The sequence below is a fragment of the Heptranchias perlo genome, chromosome 4 (assembly GCF_035084215.1).
Source record: "Heptranchias perlo isolate sHepPer1 chromosome 4, sHepPer1.hap1, whole genome shotgun sequence".
NCBI classification, from domain to species: Eukaryota; Metazoa; Chordata; class Chondrichthyes; order Hexanchiformes; family Hexanchidae; genus Heptranchias; species Heptranchias perlo.
In genome coordinates, this window is record NC_090328.1 from 22165047 (window position 1) to 22189636 (window position 24590).

Consider the following 24590-nt stretch of genomic DNA (forward strand, 5'->3'; position numbering starts at 1 on the left):
TGGTCAGAAGCTCATCTTAGGGTCAAATAGGACGCCAAGGTTGGGAACAGTCTGGTTCAGCCTCAGACAGTGGCCAGGGAGAGGGATGAAGTTGGTGGCTAGGGAACGGAGTTCGCAGCGGGGACCTTCCTTGTGCTTTAGTCAAATGTTACCAATGTGGGTCTCATAACTAGCTTATTTTGCTTAATGTCCTGTTATTGTCGTATAAAATGCTCAATCCTTAACAGATCAAGGAATACACTGGAAGGAATATAGGAACAGGAGTAGGCCATTCAAACCCTTGAGGCTGTTCCGCCATTCAATTAGATCATGGCTGATCTGTATCTTTAATCCATCTACCCACTTGGTTCTGTAACCCTTAATACCCTTAAAACTAACAAAAATCTATCAATCTCAGTTCTGAAATTTTCAATTGACGTAGCCTCAACAGCTTTTTGGGGGAAGAGATTTCCAGATTTCCACTACCCTTTGTGTGAAGAAGTGCTTCCTGACTTCATTCCTGAACGGCCTAGCTCTAATTTTAAGGTTATACCCCCTTGTTCCGGACTCCCCCAACAGAGGAAATAGTTTCTTTCTATCTATCCTATCAACTCCTTTAATCATCTTAAACACCTCAATTAGATCACCCCTTAATGTTCTATACTCAAGGGAATACAAGCCTAGTCTTTGCAACCTGTCCTCATAATTTAACCCTTTTAGCCCAGTTTTGATTCTAGTGAATCTGTGCTGCACCCCCTCCAAGGCCAATATATCCTTCCTGAGGTGCGGTGCCCAGAACTGAACGCAGTACTCTAAATGGGGTCTAACCAGAGTTTTATATAACTGTAAGTAGTTTTACACCCTGTTATCACCCATACTTTACAAACCTTGATGGGTTAATAACTTGAGCAGCTGTAGGACATATTACTGTCAACTGAGATCAGTACAATACTTTCAATACTGTTTGTGTAACAGAACAGGTCGGATAAAGGAAATGTTTTACTTAAAATGAGGTGCTTCCAGTTAAGAATCATCCACTATACTGGAAAGTGTATACTGTGCAAGCATTGAAAATTCATTTGTTTTTTATCCTTTTTTTTAGCTTCTGAATACCACATATAAGCAAAAACATCCTTATAGTTTCTTGGATTTGGTTAGAACTTCAAATATGCGGAATATCACAATTCTATCTTTCCTTGTGTGGTGAGTAGAGACTCTATAAGCAAAGAGCTCTCACCAAAATAATTAATACTCAAAATTGTATCATTTAGTTATATGTATGGTTGTGGTGTTTAGCAAAATATGTGTGGCGCTATATTTGGGATTTCACGTGTAAAGGCACTTTGGATGTTTACACCATGTTAATGACAGACACTTATTGAGGAGCCACTAATTGATCTACTGCATATTCTTCCTACTTTACATGCTGCCGGCGTTTGTTACCTGCGCATGCGCAAATGTCTTTACCGAGATGGCATCCGGCGCACGTCACGCTGGAAGCGTGCGCACGCATTCTAGATGCCATTTTGGGTCCTTCGGAGGCCATGTAGGGCCTACAAAACGGGCACTAGGCGGTCCAATTTATAGCCCATAGAGTACAAAAGCAAGGAAGTTATGCTCAACCTTTATAAATCACAGGTTAGGCCTCAGCTGGCGTATTGTGTTCAATTCTGGGCACCACACTTTAAGAAAGATGTCAAGACCACAGAAAGGGTGCAGAGAGATTTACTAGAATGGCACCAGGGATGAGGGACTTCAATTATGTGGAGAGTTTGCAGAAGCTGGGGTTGTTCTCCTTAGAACAGCGAAGGTTAAGGGGAGATTTGATAGAGGTGTTCAAAATCATGAACGGTTTTGATAAAGTAAATAAGGAGACACTGTTTCCAGTGGCAGATGGATCGGTAACCAGAGGACACAGATTTAAGGTGATTGGCAAAACAGCCAGAGGCGACATAAGGAAACATTTTTTTTTATGCAGCGAATTATGACCTGCAATGCACTGCCTGAAAGGATGGTGGAAGCAGATTCAGTAGTAACTTTCAAAAGGGAATTGGATAAACACTTGAAGGGAGAAAAATTGCAGGGCTATGGGGAAAGAGCAAGAGAATGGGACTAATTGGATAGTTCTTTCAAAGTGCCAGCACAGGCACAATTGTCCAAATGGCCTCTTCACTGTAGGTACAATGTGCTGTACCTACCATGATACTATGATAGAATGTGAGTTGAAATGATTCAGATTGACCACTCTTGCAAGTAAGTGAAGGAGTTTACATGGCTTGTCACCCTCTGGCAGTAAAAGGCAAAAAAATGCCATCTTGTATGAAAGGCACAAAGGAGACCTCATTTCTCAGAAAGTGGATTGTTTGCACAGTTTTAGTGAAGTAATGCATTAAATGAAAAAGTTGCACTTTTGGAAGCAAAATGGCAACACTTGCAACAGCGAGCCATTAAAAACTATCCAGAATCGAAGCAGTATGATTTTAAAAAATCAACAAGAAGTTTAGTAATCCAGAAGCCTGCAATAACGCAATAAGCATTTATTTACAAGCTTGCAATAACGCAATAAGCATTTATTTACAAGCTATGCTCAATGTTTGGTAACCTACAATTTAAAAATAACACAGTCATCTGCAGATTAATAGAGCTACTTGGCCTCTAAATAATATCCTTATTTGGCTAGAGGAAAAAAATGATTGTTGAAGCATTCAGTGTTCTAGGCGATGGAAACAGCACATTCTCTGAATATTTCCAACTCTGGTAAGTGTTGTGTACTTTTTTTATTTATAAACTTATTTTAAAATAAGGAATAACATTGTTGCATTTTCACAGTGATTTCTATAATTTTCCAATAATAATTATTGAAGTCTTATAGTTTCATGTAAAGTCAGCTAATGGAAATATTCTTTACACATACAGTTCTCAGTTGTTCCGAAGTCCTAATACCACTCTGAAGGAATAGTGGGCAAAGATGAAAATGAAACATCCAGCACAACTCCAGAAAATAAGGGACCTTACAACATGTTGTCAGGAAGAATTTCAAATCTATGACAGGATCGTCTGCAAGGGAATTTCCAAAAAAGTGCTAAAGAGTCTGGCAAGTCTGCCAAACCCCCCCACACCCCTCCTCACCCCAAATTGTTAGGGATACTTCAGCAGCTGTGTACAATGCTGGCTTCTCATCATCTAACCCACAGCATATTGGAGCAACGCATTTGCCAGATATATCAGTTCATTTATAAAGTCAATGATAATGTCCAGGGCTGGTCTTATTTAGATGCTTAATAACATAATAGTATTGAATAACTTTGTGCAACTTTGGCTGATCATATTTCGATGAGTAGAATGGATCTATAGGGTTGATTTTCTGACTTTGTATTTTTGTCAGGGAGCACAAATTGTAAATATGACCGTGCACTGCACGTGATTTCCAATCAGTTAATATTGTTAATTTAGTTTTGAATTTTTTGGAGGATTGTGGAATTCTCTTACTTTGTTGTCAATCACTCCTTAGTGATTCTTCAAAAAACATTTTAAGGGTTGTACCATGTGACTCATCGAAAACATGTTAAGAAGTCAGTATCTTTATAATTTTTTTTACCACCGACAAACTGGAGAATACTTCCTTTGAAAGGAATAATGAAGACAATACAAGGCAGGTAACCATTTAAGAATTTTATGTTTAATTTTCAGGAGTCCAGTACTAGATGTGCTCGATATGCTTTCTGAATATATCCATGATGTACTCATTGGAGTTCAGAAGAATGAGAGGCGATCTTATTGAAACATATAAGATTGTGAAGGGTCTTGATCGGGTGGATGCAGTAAGGATGTTCCCAAAGATGGGTGAAACTAGAACTAGGGGGCATAATCTTAGAATAAGGGGCTGCTCTTTCAAAACTGAGATGAGGAGAAACTTCTTCACTCAGAGGGTGGTAGGTCTGTGGAATTTGCTGCCCCAGGAAGCTGTGGAAGCTACATCATTAAATAAATTTAAAACAGAAATAGACAGTTTCCTAGAAGTAAAGGGAATTAGGGGTTATGGGGAGCGGGCAGGAAATTGGACATGAAGCTGAGTTCGGATCGGTCAATGCCCTGTGGGTGGCGGAGAGGGCCCAGGGGCTGTGTGGCCGGGTCCTGCTCCGACTTCTTGTGTTCTTTAGATTTGTGGTTGGGATCAGATCAGCCATGATCTTATTGAATGGCGGAGCAGGCTCGAGGGCCGATTGGCCTACTCCTGCTCCAATTTCTTATGTTCTTATGCTTTCTGAATATATCCATGATGTATTTTCCTAAATCTCTTAGAGATGTTTATTGTAGATCTCCAATACTGCATCAACCTTTATGAATGAAATGCTCCAAGATCCCATCAATGAGCTGTGCTGCCTGGCTAACGATCAACAGCCCCCCTGGGGCACTGTTGGACCTGCCTGGCTTAAGTATCAGTTTACCGTGTCTGCTGCACAGGATCGGCACTGTTCCAGCCTCCCGTCACCAGGCATGCTCTCTTGGGACCAACTCGAGTCGAAGGAGAGTCCACCTCTCTCCCTTCCAAGAAGGATTGTTATTAGTTGGTCATCGGACAACTGCCAAGTGAGCACTAGCAAGGCAGAATGCAGATACCAATTACTCCTGGATAAATGAGTAAATGTTTGGATACCAGGTGGCCAGGTAATGTCTACCAGCGAGTGTCACAGCAAGCCGCAGATTTTACTCATCATGTCAGCCACATGGTGGACATCTGCACGGTGGAAGGACTTCGACTGGGCAACTTGCAACGTACCAGCCACCTTGATGTTCTAAGCGACTAAGTTCAATGCTGCTTACCACACTTTAAAAAAAATTCATTCTGGAGATATGAGTGTTGTTAGGTAGGGAGTTCCGGGATTTTGACCCAGCGGCATTGAAGGAATGGCGATATATGTCCAAGTCGAGATGGTGTGTGATTTGGAGGGGAACTCGGAGGTGTTGGTATTACTTATTACCAGCTGCTTAATCCAGCTCTTCATATGATGGGCTTTGGAAGAGAGATGCGCTCATCATGAGGCTGACTTCCCCTCCACAGTGCTCAGTGACAGGTTGGTGAAAACCGAGCCCTTCCTGTAAACATTTACCTCTTTGCCACAGCTTGGCCTTGGATCTTGCACCTGGACTGAATGAAGCTCTTTGATTACATGCCTAGGAGCCCTAAAGCATGAAGGAGAACGGTTTGGACAATTATTTGTACAACACAAATTTAACCCATATTGGGAGCTTTCTGTCATTGAAGAGAGAATAGAAAGACCAGAATGTCCTTTGTCCTTTCTCAACAGGATCCTGAAGGACTATGTTCAAGCTAAAGATGCCATTGACCAGACCCCCAGTTGTGATATGAATCAACAGAAAGGGCAGCTGCTTCTTATATCTTCCAATCAGTACTTTGACAATCTCCACTGAAGGTGAGCACAGCCATAGTACCACACCAGAAGGCACACCACCATATCCCATTGTTCAAGACAGCATTAAGACCCCAGGTGAGACCACCAACAACACATCAGCTGAGAAAAGATGTGCAACATTCAGATATGTCAGAAATAACTCTCATAGTAATATTAACCATCTCTAAGTCAGAAGTTTTATGGTTTTAAGTCTCACTACATACTTGAGCAGATAATCTAGGTTAACATTTCAATGCAGTACTGGGGGAGTGCTGCATTGTCAGAGGTACCGTCTTTTGGATGAGGCGTTGAACTGATGTGTTCAGGTTAACATACAAGATCTCAAGACACTTGGAAAGAAGAGTAGGGGAATTCTCTCTGTGTCTGGCCAACATTTATCCCTCAACAAATACCCCCAAAACAGATTAACTGTCCATTTACATAGAAACATAGAAAATAGGAGCAAGAGTAGGCCATTCAGCCCTTTGGGCCTGTTCCGCCATTCAAAATGATCATGGCTGATCATCTAACTCAGTACCCTGTTCCCGCTCTGTCCCCATATCCCTTTAGCATTAAGAAATATATCTGTCTCCTTCTTGAATACATCTAATGACTTGGCCTCCACTGCCTTCTGTGGTAGAGAATTCCACAGGTTCACCACCCTCCGAGTGAAGAAATTTCTCCTCATCTCTGTTCTAAATGGCATATCCCGTAACCTGAGTCTGTAACTCCTGGTTCTGGACTCCCCAGCCATCGGGAACATCCTCCCTGCATCTAGTCTGTCTAGTCCTGTTAGAATTTTATATGTTTCGATGAGATCACCTTCTTCTAAACTCGAGTGAATACAGGCCTAGTCGACCCAATCTCTCCTCATATGTCAGTCCTGCCATCCCAGGAATCAGTTTGGTAAACCTTCGCTGCACTCCCTCCATGGCAAGGGCAACCTTCCTTCCTCAGATAAGAGACCAAAACTGCACAGAATACTCCAGATGTATTTATTTCTTTTACTGTTTGTGGGACCTAGCTGTGTACCAATTGGCTGCCAGAAAACAAAAACAAAAGCCAAAACAGATGGTGTAATTATCATCTGTCACTTTACCTCACTCTTGAAGGTCACAGCAGGGCTGAGGGTGGCAGCTGGTAAAAAAAAAGCTGAGGGATATCGAGGAAATAGTTAAAACTTTAAAATTAAGTTAAACTTTAGATACATTAAAATGAAACTTATCTACACAGACGGAAAAGTAGCCAGAAAATTACACAAAATTTACCTGCAGCATCACCTGGAACAATGAATCGAGGAGACGGGGCTTCGAGAAATGGCAGCACAACCTAGTATCAGGAGGACTGAGCGGTAAGTATAATGTAAGTATACATAGTAATATATGGGCGTTACCCAAGCATGACAGAACCGTGACACAGGAAGCAAGTGTGACAAACAGGAAGCGCACACTATGCCAAAGACTTTTGATATATTACAAGTCGGTCTGTGCTTTTGCTCACAGTGAGTTGGCAGACACACTTGTTGGGAATTTCCTTGGTGTTTCTCCTGCTCTGCTGCCATAACTTTAGTGGAGACCCCGTTTCTGCACGTAAACAGGGTTTCCGATGATCTTCTGCCGAAGTTATGGCGGTTGATTGAGAATCCCCCAAGGAAATTTCCTGCTTGTGCCACCTAAGCAATAACAGCAGAGTCAGTGACGTACACTGGCCAAAAGAGTCAAATTCCATTCTTTAATGGTGTTCTGGGATTTTTACAGTTGCTCTGAAGATTGAATTTCACAACACTGTCCATTATTCCGTGAAAACTTATTTTCTATGTATATTCCTTTACCTATTACGTATTTAATTTTTAAAGCTGAGAATGCATAGCAAAATAGTATTGAAGACGTACTAATTGGTGATCGATATCTGAAGGTAAAATTTCTGGTGGTGGTGTTGTGCCACCACAAGCATGGCAGGGCAAAATATCTGCCCGCTGCTTTCACCGCACCCTGACCCTATCTTAAGGTCTGGGGTCATTTAAATAATAGGAGCAGGAACCCTAAACAGGTGCCCATGCCAAGAAGACAACAGAACTTGGAGCAGCACCCTGCCTCTTCAAGGGAGGGAGCCTGAGGCCTAGGTTGGACTGCAATAAATAGGCCAAAGTCTTTTTACTTTCCCCACATGGATCAGAGAGGCCATCTGGTAACAGTAACCAATCCCTTTGGGTGCGACTACTGCTTTCTTCTTCTATGCTGGGACCTTCCCAAGGCCCAGAACGGAGCCTACTACTTTTGGTCTCAAGAGACATAGGTCCTGCTGTGTCTATCATGGGCGCTTTGGGCAGAATCTTTAGGGAGGTCTGGGAACACCCCCTGAATGCTGCCATGATGTAAAAGGGTTGGCTGTAGAAGCATCCGATCCCTGGAAAGTAATTTGTTGGCAATGGAAATGGGGTGGAAACGCAGCAAATTCAGGTTCTGCTCCAACTTTATATTTCACCACCACCACCACTGAAATTGCATGACTCGCATCACACAACCGCAGTACTGGGGAGGAGCAATGGGATGCAGCTCCGCTTAGGCGCATTCCTGCACTTGGGTAGTGATGGGGGCAATCCTAGGCTTTGGCAGCATTGAAGGATTTCCCTGGATTTGGTAGCACTGGTGACTGGTCCTGGAGTTTGGCAGAGCTAAGCTTGGGTCTTGAAGTTTGACAGCACTGCTGTGAGGCAGCTGGGGTTTGGTATCACATTACTGTAGAGGTGGAATCTGGGGTTTGGCAGGTGGAATGGAAAATTTAGCTGCCTAGAGGATTCCTGGTTTCTAGCCAGGAGAGGGAGGGGACATGGGTCTAATAGTACTGGATGGGTGGGGGTGAATCCCATTGGCAGCACTAGTTTGTGACATTTTAAAAGATATCTGCAAGTATTGAATTTGATGTTTTGTGATTAGTTCCTGAATGTTTATCTCTGTCTGTCTCTCTTTCTCTCTCTGTTTGTCTCTTTCTCTGCCTCTCTCCATGTGAATGTGTGTCTTCCTGTCTCCTGTGTTTCTCTGTCTCCCTGCCTCACAACTGTAAGACAATGTAAGCAGTCTATGAACAAAATGCATGTAATAATTAGAGATTTACTATTTGTGCTCAAAGTTCAACTCAATTTATTTAGTTGGAAAAAAAGAAGTGAAATTAAGATGAGGAAACATACATTGTCTGTCTGTTTCTCTGTCTCACTAGGGGCAATTTTAACCCTGCCTGCCCAACAGAAACTTCGTGTGGTCAGCAGGAGCAGGAGGGCTCACCCAAAACCTCCAAACCGGGACTGACCCGAGTGCTGGAGACTGTTCCTTCAGTCCCTGTTGGTGGGAGCATGCAGATCAAGCCTAGGAGTTAAAATCACCTGGTCTAAAGCTGCCAAGGTCAGCATGGTTTGCGAACTGCCTTGCTGCCCACGTGCCCGATTCCCGCCCCGAGTTAAAATTCAGCTCCTATATCTGACAACTGTTGGTAATTAGAATGCTAACATTTTCTAACTGTCAACAACACACATAATGACTAAAGACTTTGACCCTGATATTAATGGGAAGGCGGGGAGGGTGCGAGGGACTGCAGTAGCACGGGGAAAACCCGGCAAGGCCATGGATGTGGAGGCCCTGCCAATCTTAATGGTGGGACCTCATTTAAATAACATGCTGCAGTCTCCCGCCCGGCAACTGGCCAAATTGACAGTCTGGCCGCCGGGCGGGAGTGCAGACAAGTGGCAGGAGCTGCAGCTGGTAACCCATGTGGACAGTCCTGGGCAGTTCATGGGAGCACTGGCTGCGATCGGGGGGGGGGGGGGGGGGCGGGGGGAGAGGGGGTGACATGCTGTGATTGGGGGGAGAGGGTGGTTTTGCCACAATAAGGTGGATAACCTGATGCAAGGGAGGCCCAAGGCTTCTTTGTGAGGCCCGGAGGACTCCTGCACACCATGGCCCATAAGGAAATCTGAAAAATAAATTTAAAACTTACCTTCTGGCCCAGGATCCTTCTTAGGAACATACGAACAAGAGTAGGCCATTCAGCCCCTCGTGCCTGCTCTGCCATTTGATAAGATCATGGCTGATCTGTGATCTAGCTCCATATACTTGCCTTTGGCCCATATCCCTTAATACCTTTGGTTGCCAAAAAGCTATCTATCTCAGATTTAAATTTAGCAATTGAGCTAGTATCAATTGCCGTTTGCGGAAGAGAGTTCCAAACTTCTACCACCCTTTGTGTGTAGAAATGTTTTCTAATCTCACTCCAGAAAAGTCTGGCTCTAATTTTTAGACTGTGCCCCCTACTCCTAGAATCCCCAACCAGCAGAAATAGTTTCTCTCTATCCACCCTATCTGTTCCCCTTAATATCTTTTAAACTTCGATCAGATCACCCCTTAACCTTCGAAACTCTGGAGAATACAACCCCAATTTGTGTAATCTCTCCTCGTAACTTAACCCTTGAAGTCCGGGTATCATTCTAGTAAACCTACGTTGCATTCCCTCCAAGGCCAAAATGTCCTTCCGAAGGTGCGGTGCCCAGAACTGCTCACAGTACTCCAGGTGCGGTCTAACCAGGGTTTTGTATAGCTGCAGCATAACTTCTGCCCCCTTGTACTCCAGTCCTCGAGATATAAAGGTCAGCATTCCATTAGCCATATTGATTATTTTCTGCACCTGTTCATGACACTTCAATGATCTATGTACCTGAACCCCTAAGTCCCTTTGGACATCCACTGGTTTTAACTTTTTACCATTTAGAAAGTACCCTGTCCTATCCCTGACCAGGACTGTACGCAGTACTCAAGCTATGGCCTAACCGGTGTTTTATACAGTTCCAGCATAACCTCCCTGCTCTTATATTCTATGCCTTGGCTAATAAAGGAAAGTATTGCGTATGCCTTCTTAACCACCTTATCTACCTGTCCTGCTACCTTCAGCGATCTGTGGACATGCATTCCAAGGTCCCTCACTTCCTCTACACCTCTCAATATCCTCCCATCTATTGTCTATTCCCTTGCCTTGTTTGCCCTCCCCAAATGCATTACCTCACACTTCTCCGGATTGAATTCCATTTGCCAATTTTCTGCCCGCCTGACCAGTCCATTGATATCTTCCTGCAGTCTACAACTTTCCTCCTCACTATCAACCACACAACCAATTTTTGTATCATCTGCAAGCTTCTTAATCATGCCCCCTACATTTAAGTCCAAATCATTAATATATACCACAAAAAGCAAGGGACCTAGTACTGAGCCCTGTGGAGCCCCACTGGAAACAGCCTCCCAGTCACAAAAACACCCGTCGACCATTACCCTTTGCTTCCTACCACTGAGCCAATTTTGGATCCAATTTGCCACTTTCCCTTGGATCCCATGGGCTTGTACCTTTTTGACCAGTCTGCCATGTGGGACCTTGTCAAAAGCCTTACTAAAGTCCATGTAGACTGAATCAAATGCACTACCCTCATCGACCCTCCTTGTTACCTCCTCAAAAAATTCAATCAAGTTAGTCAGACATGACCTTCCCTTAACAAATCCATGCTGACTATCTTTGATTACTCTATGCCTTTCTAAGTGACAGTTTATCCTGTCCTTCAGAATTGATTCCAATAATTTGCCCACCACAGAGGTTAGACTGACTGGCCTGCAATTACTCGGTCTATCCTTCTCTGCCTTTTTAAACAATGGTAAAACATTAGGAGTCCTTCCACAGTGCTGTTAGGTAGGGAGTTCCAGGATTTTGACCCAGCGACGATGAAGGAACGGTGATATATTTCCTAGTTGGGATGGTGTGTGACTTGGACGGGAACATGCAGGTGGTGATGTTCCCATGTGCCTGCTGCCCTTGTCCATCTAGGTGGTGGAGGTTGCGGGTTTGGGAGGTGCTGTCGAAGAAGCCTTGGCAAGTTGCTGCAGTGCATCTTGTAGATGGTACACACTGCAGCCATGGTGCGCCGGTGATGGAGGGAATGAACGTATAAGGTGGTGGATGGGGTGCCAATCAAGCGGGCTGCTTTGTCCTGGATAGTGTCGAGCTTCTTGAGTGTTGTTGGAACTGCATTCATCCAGGCAAGTGGAGGGTATTCCATCACCCTCCTGACTTGTGCCTTGTAGATGGTGGAAAAGCTTTGGGGAGTCAGGAGGCAAGTCACTCACTGCAGAATATCCAGCCTCTGACCTGCTCTTGTTGCCACAGTATTTATGTGGCTGGTCCAGTTAAGTTTCTGGTCAATGGTGACCACCAGGTTGTTGATGGTGGGGGATTCGGCAATGGTAATGCCGTTGAATGTCAAGGGGAGGTGGTTAAACTCTCTCTTGTTGGAGATGGTCATTGCCTGGCACTTATATGGCACGAATATTACTTGCCACTTATCAGCCCAAGCCTGGATGTTGTTCAGGTCTTGCTGCATGCAGGCACGGACTGCTTGCGAATGGAACTAAACACTGTGCAATCAACAGCGAACATCCCCATTTCTGACCTTATCGTAACTTAACCCTTGAAGTCCGGGTAGGTCATTGATGAAGCAGCTGAAGATGGTTGGGCCTAGGACACTGCCCTGAGGAACTCCTGCAGCGATGTCCTGGAGATGAGCTGATTGGCCTCCAACAACCACTACCATCTTCCTTTTTGCTAGGTATGACGCCAGCCACTGGAGAGTTTTCCCCCTGATTCCCACTGACTTCAATTGTACTAGTGCTCCTTGCTGCCACACTCGGTCAAATGCTGCCTTGATGTCAAGCGCAGTCACTCCCACCTCACCTCTGGAATTCAGCTCTTTTGTCCATGTTTGGACCAAGGCTGTAATGAGATCTGGAGCTGAGTGGTTCTGGCGGAACCCAAACTGAGCAGGTTATTGGTGAGTAAGTGCCGCTTGATAGCACTGTCGACGGCACCTTCCATCACTTTGCTGATGATTGAGAGTAGACTGATGGGGCGGTAATTGGCCGGATTGGATCTTCCGCTGTAACTTCAGCAGAAACCCCAGAGAAATGGTGTAATACATATTTTATGCTGTTCCTGGGATTTCTGCTGAAGCTGTATTCAGAGATTGGGAGAACCCACACAGAAACTCTGCCCTCTCTGCTTTAAAACAAAACTCATTCACATTTTATCTGAATAAAGCATCTGAAATTTGTCTTCTAGCTTTTCTTCAAATAATTTTAGGAACATCTGAGCAGAAACTGCTAGAAGTTCAAGATAAATATTCTAGCAGTTTGGCTGACTAATTACATCCTGAGAAATTGAGTACATAGCCATCCTGCATGAGTTGATTTCAGGTAACGAGTTACAGTTCTGGGAAAAATATCAATTCTAAGTCTAGGCTTTTGGGAGAGACCAAAGCCTTCAAGTAAAAACTTAATAAAGGCATTAAAACACTGAAAAGACATTTCAATGGGTACTTTTTATCGTGTTACTGTGGAATTTGGTTATTATTTGAATCTTTTTTCTTTGAAATCATTTTTGGACATTAAAAATTTCAGTTATTAAGAAAAAAAGGCAGATTTTTATTTCAGAAGGCATTTTGAATGACCTGTGGGAAAAATATAACACAGTACCAGACAGTGGCATGACGGGTTATTATTACCAGACCATTTGTCATTAGATATTGAAAAGGCAATTAAAGCCTATTGGTATGACAGCCAATGGAGGTAATTGTTGACGTTTTAACATTGGAATACTCATTAGAAATGTTCATATTGCATTTTACAATGTAAAATCATGACACGGGAAGTAAGGTTTTGTGAAAAGAAAGTGTGTGGCCTGTGCAAAATTTTCATGCCTGGAATTTCCACGGTACCGCTCCCAATTTCCTGCTGTAACTTCGTTGGAAGATCGGTAGAAATTCCAGAGAGTGGTGTAAAAGGCCATTTCTGCAGTGATGATCTTCACTGAAGTTATGGTGGGAGGTCAGGAAAACTCCATGGAAATTCTAATATGTATATAGTTGGATAGATTGTTTGAAACCATCCTTTCAAGGTTGTATTCTTACCTGTCCAAATGCAGCCAACACATTTCTTCCAATTATTTCTTGCATGTCTAAACAGTCACTTCGAACATTCCCTAAGATTCCATCCATGGACCTTTCCAATTCCTCATGTACATACTGCCTCTTGACAACATTATATTTAAGCATAGGATCAGTATGAATACTGATGACACCCAGGTTTAGCTCTGTCATCAATATCACTATTGCTGTGCTGTCTGTCAGTCTTTCCAACATGTCATGGAATAGCCAGAACTTCCTCTAGCTAAAAGTTGGCAAGACCGAAGTCATCCTGTTTGGTTGCCACCACAAGCCCCGTAACCCTCGTCCTCCAATTCCACTCTGTTGCTTGAATACTTGTTGAGAATGAACTTGACTGTACTCGGTCTCAGTACTATGCTTGTCTCCGGGCTGAGCGTCTCACCTCACATTCAGTCCATCACTATACTGCCCATTTCCATCTCCAAACAACACCTGTGTCTGTCTCTACCTCCTCCCTGCCACTGGTGAAATCTACATCCATCTCTGTCATCGTCAAGCTGAACTTTTCCAATTTTCTTCGCTGGCCTGTCCTCACTGACCTGCACTGAGTACCCTTCCTCAAGCTCAGTGATTCAAAATCCTCACTATCTTTACATATGCCTCATGGACAACATTTATCCCTCAGCAGATACCTAAAACAGATGACCTGGTCATTTATTTCATTGCTGTTTGTGGGACCTTGCTCTGCACAAATTGACTGCTGCATTGCATACATTACAACAAGTGACTACACTCCAAAAGTGATTAATTGGCTATAAAGTGCTTTGGGATGTCCTGAGGTTGTGAAAGGTACTACATAAATGCAACTTCTTTCTTTCTCTGGCATCACTTCAACTTACCTCTACAACCTTCTCCAGCCCTATATTCTTCTTATTCTGACATATTGTGGGTAATTCCAGTGGAAATGAAAATCGGGAGAGATATATACGGGTGGCTGAATCGATATCGTCCATTTTACACTATTGCCCAAAGTCAAAAGACCCCCATTGTGTGTTTTTCCCCATCACCATTGGTGGCAAAGCTTTCAACCATCATGCCTTGCATTTTCAAATTCTCTTCCTAACCTCTCCATCTTCCTACCTCTCTCCCTATCTTCAAAAGGCCGCTGAAAATTAGTCTCTTTGACCGTACCTTTGATCACCTCTTCTAACCTTCTCCCAGTCCTGCACAAGTGTACAATCGTCCCCTCTGTGAAGTGCCTTGAGACATTTCACGACATTAAAGGCATTAAGTGTGAGTTGTCATCAGAACTTCTGTGACTGGCCTGCCGACTGTATGTAGACAATCTTTTACAGAACATTGAAAAGCTTGTATTTCTTTTCTATTTTACTGTAGGATGATTACATCCGTCGGGTACTTTGTTTTAACCCTGGGCACTCCCAACATGCATGGAGACCCTTACCTCAACTGCTTTATTTCTGCAATCAGTGAAATTGTAGCATACACAATTGCATGGTGGATGATGCACAATGCACCTCGACGAATTTCAACTGCTTCCATGTTGCTGCTTGGTGGTGCTGTTCTGCTCTTCATTCAATTTATTCCTCCAGGTAAGAGCTTTAGGAAACTTTTCTATTTCACATTTTTAAAATACCAATGGTTATTTCCTTCACTTTTTACCGGTGACATTTTGATTGGCTTCTTAAGTAAAATTGTTTCAAGTAAAATTGTTTTTTTAATAAAGTAGAAATAGGAGCTCTCCTAATAGTGTGATAATAATTGCACCACTCAATGTGACACTGAGCCATCTGGCCAGGAAACTCCTAGGTTCAGTCTCCAGTCTATGTTAAGCTTGTTCACGAACATCACAAAAATAAGTAACTCACCCTTCTATAGTTCCCCATTATGGCATCTAATTGCCTCTTGATTGATTCCAGAGCTTTTACCTCCGCTTAACCTACCTGAAAGGCCATCCCAGGTATTGATTAATTTATGCTAGAAGATCAGTTCCATACTTGCCTTTTTCCAGTTTACACTTATGCCCCCTCGTCTTATAGAATCATAGATAACATTGATTCAAAAGTCGTGCTCAAGATTTATCTTTTCTACTCTACTTAGCATCTTATACCTGTGTAAGGTTTCTTTATCAGTCACCTACCTTTATGGCTCAAGATAACAGAGGAGATTTTCCTGGCAATGCTCAGTTCCCAGGCACAGCAAACATGAAATAAGGTGCGTTGTTAAAGAGGCCATTATGCCAAGTCCCTGTCCCTACAATGTTGACTTGGGAATTCCTGGGTTCCCCATTCCGATATAATTGGAACTGGAATATAAACAGAAAATGCTGGAGAAGCTCAGCAAGTCGGGCAGCATCTGTGGAGAAAGAAACAGAGTTAACGTTTCAGGTCGAAGACATTTCGACATTCTAAAAATTCTGTTAACTCTGTTTCTTTCTCCGCAGATGCTGCCTGACTTGCTGAGCTTCTCCAGCATTTTCTGTTTTTATTTCAAATTTCCAGCATCCGCAGTATTTTGCTTTTGATAACTAGGCCTGGGTCTGAAGTAGGTGCAGTTTCAGCGTAAGTATTACAGTGAGAGGAGTAAGCATTCCTCGCCTTCCACCTCGGCTTCCTCAGCGTCGGTCATTGGGCCCCCAAACAGAGGGCCACCTGGAGAAACCAGGCATTAGGGTTTTTGCTGGGATTGCCTGTGGATCAATGGGTTTGCAGGAATCCTGGGGTCAGCCTGAAGATGGATACAGCCTTCTTGACTGCGGCAGAAATTACTAATTGCTCCAACATCAGATGCAATGACCACACCTTTACATTTTTTTAATTAAATAAGATACTTGAGGGGCAATTTTAACCCTGACCGCCCAGCGGAAACCAGGCGGGTGGGTAGTTAAAATCGGTCAGGGGATTTACCCACCGACATCTCACTCTCTTCCCAGTGTTCAATTTTAACCTACTCTTCTAAGCAGGTGGTAAGGACACTTGCTGGAAACCTGCAGTCTTCTTTAATAATGTAAATTGGGCTTTGATGATGTCATTGGGCCTGCTCTTTTAACCATGGGCCTGAGTGGGGAAGCCATTGTGGTTTTCCTGCCATGTCAACCTTGTGGGAAGGGGAGCCGAGGCTAGAAGAGGTCCAAAGAGTTAATTTTTTTAAACTTTTGTTTAGTTTCCTTTCGTTTGGTGCTCCTCCAGGCCCCACGAGGAAAGTTTAGGCCTCCCCTGCTCCGGGCTCCCCCTCCACCGATTACGAGACTCTCTGGAAACCCCCTCCCCACGATTTTCCTGAGTGCCGGGGATGTTCTTGCGGTCCACGGTGGTGTTCTTCTGTCTCCGACATTGCGCTCCTCCCACCCGCCGGACAGCTGCAGCTTCCTGATGAACTTTGGGGTGGGGGGGCGGGGGGAACTGACTGGGGGCATGCAGATGTGGCCAGGAAGTTAAAATCGTCTAGGCCTCACGCTGCCAATGTCGGGAAGGCTTGCCGCACACCTAACCCTCCAGCCCACTCAATTCCCACCCCGAGTTAGTGTTCAGTGTCTAACATCTGACTCTGTCATGCCTGCCAAAACAGAGGAAAAGCTTTGGTTCTGCACATCCCTGGCACCCGCACATGTTGCAGATGGCAATCAGCACTGTGTGTATGTATACAGCGGATAGGTAAAGGAGGAAGAGACACAATTTATGCTTCCCAGTACAAATGCAGTGCACCTTACATCACACTTGTACTGGTAGTAACACACTAAAGGGGTAAATTGCCGACCATATTGCAATCCTATCTCCAATAAGCGCCGCCTGCAAGCATGGCTCCCCGCTGGGTGTCTGGGATCGTGGAATTAAGCCACAGGTAAACATTCTTCTTGGAAATGTAAAAAATGGTATATGAAAGTCGGTGCACTTGTACCATTTTGAATCAACTTCCTGTTCATATTAAGTGTTGCTTAATTTGGTTTTCACAGCTCTTCATAATCTGACAACAGTGTTGGTGATGATTGGAAAAATAGGTATTACAATAACCTTTGCGATTATCTACATTTTCTCTGCTGAGCTGTATCCGACTGTGGTGAGGAACATGGGGATTGGGGTATGTTCCATGGCATCCAGGATTGGCAGCATAATCTCCCCGTATTTTGTTTATCTTGGTAAGTGAGGAGTTGAAAGTTTATCTAACTTTTTTTAATTCTTCCACAGAGAGATACATTTTGGTAGGAAGAATGAGGAGAGGCAAAATAAACTAAATGGTATAATTTTAAAAGGGGCACAGGAACAGAGAGACCTGGGGGTGTATGTACACAAATCTTTGAAGGTGGCAGGACAAGTTGAGAAGGCTGTTTAAAAAAAAAAGCATATGGAATCCTGGGCTTTATTAATAGAGGCAAGAGTACAAAAGCAAGGAAGTTCTGCTAAGCCTTTATAAATCACTGGTTAGGCCTCAGCTGGAGTATTGTGTTTAATTCTGGATACCAGATTTTAGGAAGGATGTCAAAGCCTTAGAAAGGATGCAGAAGAGATTTACTAGAATGGTACCTGGGATGAGGGACTTCAGTTATGTGGAAAGACTGGTGAAGCTGGGGTTGTTCTCCTTACAGCAGAGACGTTAAGGGGAGATTTGATAGAGGTGTTCAAATCATGAATTGATTTGACAGAGTAAATAAGAAGAAACTGTTTCCAGTGGCAGAAGGGTCAGTAACCAGAGGACACAGATTTAAGGTGATTGGCAAAAGAGCAGAGTTGTAATGATCTGGAATGTACTGCCTGAATGAGTGGTGGAAACAGTTTCAATAATAACTTTCAAAAGGGAATTGGATAAATACTTGAAAGGAAAAAATTTACAGGGCTATGGGGAAAGGGCAGGGGAGTGGGACTAATTGGACAGGTCTTTCAAGGAACCGGCACAGGCACAATGGATCAAATGGCTTCCTCCTTTGCTGTAACATACTACGATATGAAAGCTTTTAGATATGACTTTAGCTCATCAGGAAGATATTAATAATGGAATTTGCAGTATTTGGCCAGGAATTTCCTTGGAACTGCTCCCGCTCCACCACCATAACTTCACCGGGAGTGTGACAGAAGTTACAGTGATGAGGCAGGTGCAGCTCCGAGGAAATTCGCGGCCTTTGGTTTACTTTGGTCACTATAATTTAGCCTGAACTTATGTATATATAAAAATATGTTGAACCTGGCATGTGTTTTATCTGCCTCGTCACATATCCTGTGTTACACTTGCTGTGCCACATTGCTGTGTCACCCTTCCACATCCCACTATTTGTATTAAAATAAATTTCTTGCTTTTGATTGCTTCAAATTTTGTATTCATAAAACAGCAACAAGTTGCAACTTAAGAAATAAGAAATGGTATCTTTCTGGTGAAGCTGCTTTACTCCCTTCAAAACTTGACCTCCTCTTGGGAAATAAGGAAGGGCAGGTGACAGAAGTGTTAGTGAGGGATCACTTTGGGACCAGTGATCATAATTCCATTAGTTTTAAGATAGCTATGGAGAAGGATAGGTCTGGCCCAAAAGTTAAAATTCTAAATTGGGGAAAGGCCAATTTTGATGGTATTAGACAGGAACTTTCAGAAGTTGATTGGGAGAGTCTGTTGGCAGGCAAAGGGACGTCTGGTAAGTGGGAGGCTTTCAAAAGTGTGTTAACCAGGGTTCAGGGTTAGCACATTCCTTATAAAGTGAAGGGCAAGGCTGGTAGAAGTAGGGAACCTTGGATGACTCGGGAGATTGAGGCACTAGTCAAAAATAAGAAGGAGGCATATGACATGCATAGGCAGCTGGGATCAAGTGGATCCCTTGAAGAGTATAGAGATTGCCGGAGTAGAGTTAAGAGAGAAATCAGGAGGGCAAAAAGGGGATATGAGATTGCTTTGGCAGATCAGGCAAAGGTGAATCCAAAGAGCTTCTACAAATACATAAAGGGCAAAAGGGTAACTAGGGAGAGAGTAGGGCCTCTTAAGGATCAACAAGGTCATCTATGTGCGGAACCACAAGAGATGGGTGAGATCCTGAATGAATATTTCACATCGGTATTTACGGTTGAGAAAGGCATGGATGTTAGGGAACTTGGGGAAATAAATAGTGATGTCTTGAGGAGTGTACATATTACAGAGAGGGAGGTGCTGGAAGTCTTAACGCGCATCAAGGTAGATAAATCTCCGGGACCTGATGAAATGTATCCCAGGACGTTATGGGAGGTTAGGGAGGAAATTGCGGGTCCCCTAGCAGAGATATTTGAATCATCCACCGCTACAGGTGAGGTGCCTGAAGATTGGAGGGTAGCAAATGTTGTGCCTTTGTTTAAGAAGGGCGGCAGGGAAAAGCCTGGGAACTACAGACCAGTGAGCCTGACATCTGTAGTGGGTAAGTTGTTAGAGGGTATTCTGAGGGACAGAATCTACAGGCATTTGGAGAGGCAGGGACTAATTAGGAACAGTCAGCATGGTTTTGTGAGAGGAAAATCATGTCTCACGAATTTGATTGAGTTTTTTGAAGGGGTAACCAAGAAGATAGATGAGGGCTGTGCAGTAGACGTGGTCTACATGGACTTCAGCAAAGCATTTGACAAGGTACCGCATGGTAGGTTGTTACATAAGGTTAAATCTCATGGGATCCAAGGTGAGGTAGCCAATTGGATACAAAATTGGCTTGACGACAGAAGACAGAGGGTGGTTGTCGAGGGTTGTTTTTCAAACTGGATGCCTGTGTCCAGCGGTGTGCCTCAGGGATCGGTGCTGGGTCCGCTGTTATTTGTTATTTATATTAATGATTTGGATGAGAATTTAGGAGGCATGGTTAGTAAGTTTGCAGATGACACCAAGATTGGTGGCATTGTGGACAGTGAAGAAGGTTATCTAGGATTGCAACGGGATCTTGATAAATTGGGCCAGTGGGCCGATGAATGGCAGATGGAGTTTAATTTAGATAAATGTGAGGTGATGCATTTTGGTAGATCGAATCGGGCCAGGACCTACTCCGTTAATGGTAGGGCGTTGGGGAGAGTTATAGAACAAAGAGATCTAGGAGTACAGATTCATAGCTCCTTGAAAGTGGAGTCACAGGTGGATAGGGTGGTGAAGAAGGCATTCAGCATGCTTGGTTTCATTGGTCAGAACATTGAATGCAGGAGTTGGGATGTCTTGTTGAAGTTGTACAGGGCATTGGTGAGGCCACACTTGGAGTACTGTGTACAGTTCTGGTCACCCTATTATAGAAAGGATATTATTAAACTAGAAAGAGTGCAGAAAAGATTTACTAGGATGCTACCGGGACTTGATGGTTTGACTTACAGGGAGAGGTTAGACAGACTGGGACTTTATTCCCTGGAGAGTAGGAGGTTAAGGGGTGATCTTATAGAAGTCTATAAAATAATGAGGGGCATAGATAAGGTCGATAGTCAAAATCTTTTCCCAAAGGTAGGGGAGTCTATAACGAGGGGGCACAGATTTAAGGTGAGAGGGGAGAGATACAAAAGGATCCAGAGGGGCAATTTTTTCACTCAAAGGGTGGTGAGTGTCTGGAACGAGCTGCCAGAGGCAGTAGTAGAGGCGGGTACAATTTTGTCTTTTAAAAAGCATTTGGACAGTTACATGGGGAAGATGGGTATCGAGGGATATGGGCCAAGTGCAGGCAATTGGGACTAGCTTAGTGGTATAAACTGGGCGACATGGACATGTTGGGCCGAAGGGCCTGTTTCCATGTTGTAACTTCTATGATTCTATGATTCTATAAAGTGAACGCAGAACTCCAGATGTGGTCCGACCAAGGCTCTGTGCAACTGAAACATCACTTCCTCACTTTTGTATTCCACCCACCTTGAGATAAAGGCCAACATTCCATTAGCCTCTTTGATTACTTTTTGTACCTGTGCACTGGCTTTTAGTGATTTGTGTACATGGACACCCAAATCCCTTTGATACTTAACAGCTCCCAATCTCTCACTGTTAAGAAAATACTCTGATTTTGTCTTTCTCAGATCCAAAGTGGGTGACCTCCCATTTCCCCACATTGAAATCCATCTGCCATAGTTTTGCCCACCCACTTAGTCTATCTATGTCCATTTGTAACTTCCTGCTCCCATCTAAACAACTTACTGTGCCTCCTAACTTAGTGTCATCAGCCAACTTGCGTATACAACTCTCTATTCCTTCATCTAAAGGAGGTAAGGGAGGTGGAGCAGGAGGTGAGGGAGGAGATTCCAGAGATTGAGACCTCGACAATGCCCGCCACTGGTGCAAAAGGAGCGGGGAAGCACAACAGGACAAAGTCAAAGGAGAGTTTGGAGGGGTTGCAGAGCCGGAGAAGGTTACAGAGATTGGGTGGAGTGGTGGGGGGCGGGGAGGCTATGGAGGGATTTAAAGACAAGGACCAGAATTTTAATTTTGAAGTATCGGAGGACCAGTAGAATGTAAATCAGTGAGAATGGGGGTGATAGGTGAACAGGAAATGGAACATAGGAACAGGAGTAGGCCATTTAGCCCCTCGTGCCTGCTCCGCCATTCGATAAGATCATGGCTGATCTGTGATCTAACTCCATATACCTGCCTTTGGCCCATATCCCTTAATACCTTTGGTTGCCAAAAAGCTATCTATCTCAGATTTAAATTTAGCAATTGAGCTAGTATCAATTGCCGTTTGCAGAAGAGAGTTCCAAACTTCTACCACCCTTTGTGTGTAGAAATGTTTTCTAATCTCGCTCCTGAAAGGTCTGGCTCTAATTTTTAGACTGTGCCCCCTACTCCTAGAATCCCCAACCAGCGGAAATAGTTTCTCTCTATCCACCCTATCTGTTCCCCTTAATATCTTATAAACTTCGATCAGATCAGCCCTTAACCTTCTAAACTCCAGAGAATACAACCCCAATTTGTGTAATCTCTCCTCGTAACTTAACCTTTGAAGTCCGGGTATCATTCTAGTAAACCTACGCTGCACTCCCTCCAAGGCCAATATGTCCTTCCAAAGGTGCGGTGCCCAGAACTGCTCACAGTACTCCAGGTGTGGTCTAACCAGGGTTTTGTATAGCTGCAGTATAACTTCTGCCCGCTCCTCTAGATATAAAGGCCAGCATTCCATTAGCCTTATTGATTATTTTCTGCACCTGTTCATGACACTTCAATGATCTATGTACCTGAACCCCTCAGTCCCTTTGGACATCCACTGTTTTTAACTTGTGGTGCGGCATAGGAATTGAGCAACAGAGTTTTGAATGAGGTGGAGGGAGAAGGATGGAGGCAGGCTCGAAGACGTTTGCAGTAATGAGTCTGAACATGAAATGCATGAATGAGAGATTCAGCAGTAGATTGGTAGAGGTAGGGATGGAGGTGGGTGATTTGCCAAGAGTTGATTTGGGATCAAGGGGGCAGGACATGGATCTCAAGGAGGAAATAAGTGAGGAGAGGGCAGGGGTTAGATGTGAGAGTACCGCAGAGTCACGGGAGATGAGGAGTGGGAAGAGGGGTGACAGAAAGCCTGCTCAAAGAGATGGGAAGGTTTTCAGATAGGAGAAAAGTGAAGAGGAAGGAAAGGTTTAAGAAGAGAGTTCAGAATGGTCTCAAGCATAGAGACAGGAATCACAAGATTGTGGAAGAGGATGGCCTTTCAGCCCATCTTTGTTCATCCACCCAGAAAAATTCTAAAGTCCCTCCATTTCAACATTCAATTGTTAAGAGTCTAGGGTTTTCACCTCCACTACTCTTCCTGGAAGTCTATTCTATGTGTTGATCACACTTTGTATAAAGGAGAATTTCCTGACATCAGTCATAAATTTACCTTTTACTAGTCTGAACCTTTTACTAGTCTAAACTCTCACTATTTAACTTAAAGTAATATTCTGGATTTATCTTTCCACTCACAGGGTTAATTATCTCATAAATCTCAATGAGATCACTTCTAAGACACCTCTTTTCCAGGCTGAAAAGATTAAGTTTCTCCAGTCTTTCCTCATAACTCCGACCTTTAACACCAGGGATTAGCCTCATGGCTCTTCTCTGCACTGTTTCCAGTGCTTTAATGTTGCCCTGGTGCCATGGTGACCGGAATTGGATGCAGTACTCGAGGTGCAGTCTGACCAGAGCACTATATGGTTTGATCATGCTTCCTCTGACTTTTATTCTATTGTTTTGGATATGTAGTTCAACAGTTTATTAGCTTTGTTGATTACTGCTCTGCACTGATCGGACATGTTAGTGTTGCGTTTACTAAGATTCCTAGGTCCAAGACATAAAGCATAGACTGGGTTTTGCTGTTTGTAATCCTTGGCCTACTAATGGAAAATTATCGAGAATGAAAACCTCCAGAGAAATTGTGAATGTGAAAGTATCCAGTTTTCTTTTGTATAAAACACCAGGACATAATAAAACATGAACTTTCTTTAATTATTCAGAACCTTGGCACCTATTCAACCTGGAGTTGCTCGCATGTCCTCTCCATCACAAAGGTTGTCCATTTCCAGCTCTGTAGTGTCACCTGCCTCCGCCCCTACCTCAGCCCATCCGCCACTGAAACCCTTATCCATCCCTTTGTCACCTCCGAACTCAACTGTTCTAATGTTCTCCTGGTCGGCCTCCTGTCTTCCACCCTCCATAAACTTCAGTTCATCCAAAACTCTGCTGCCCGTATCCTATCTTGCACTAAGTCTTGCTTGCCCATCACCCTTGTACTCACCGACCTATACTGGATCCTGTTCCCCCGATGCCTTAAGTTTAAAATTTTCATCCTTGAGTTTAAATCTCTTTATTGCCTCATGCCTCCCTAAAATCTGTGACCTGTGCCAGTGTAGTACCCCCAACCCACGATCTCCGTTGTTGTGATTCAGGTCTCTTGGGCACTTCATCCCATCGTTGACAACTGTGCCTTCAGCCTCCTAAGCCCCAAACATTGGAATTTCCTCCCTTACAATCTCTCCACCTTTCCAAATCTTTCTCCTCCTTTAAGATCTTCATTAAAACCCACCTCTTTGTACAAGCTTTTGGCTCCACCTCCTAATATCTCCTTTGGCTGGACATCCATTTTTTGATTGCGCCCTCTGCGAGGTGCTTTGGGACGATTTTCGATGTTAAAGGAACTATATAAGTGGAAGCTGTTGTTACTTTTCTAAGGTAACTCTCTTGAAAAATAAAACGCAGGTACCTTAACCCTAAAATTGCAAGACTCTGCTTCCGGCACAGAGTATTGCATAACAAGAGTGTAGATCAACAATCATAGAAACATAGAA

The 24590-nt window shown here is 43.7% G+C and overlaps 1 protein-coding gene across 3 annotated transcripts in view; it reads left to right on the top strand.

The window, feature by feature from the left end:
• The window catches only part of LOC137320767 (solute carrier family 22 member 4-like), a 141419-nt gene that overhangs the window by 66800 nt on the left and 50029 nt on the right, over nt 1-24590 (top strand). For all 3 annotated transcript variants that reach the window (XR_010962645.1, XM_067982561.1, XM_067982560.1), the window contains exons 6-8: nt 1082-1182; nt 14755-14969; nt 17330-17512. Coding sequence is in view for 2 of the 3 variants with exons in the window: in XM_067982561.1 (XP_067838662.1) it covers nt 1082-1182; nt 14755-14969; nt 17330-17512 (499 nt within the window). In the remaining variant the exon portion in view is untranslated. The remainder of the gene's footprint in view (nt 1-1081; nt 1183-14754; nt 14970-17329; nt 17513-24590) is intronic.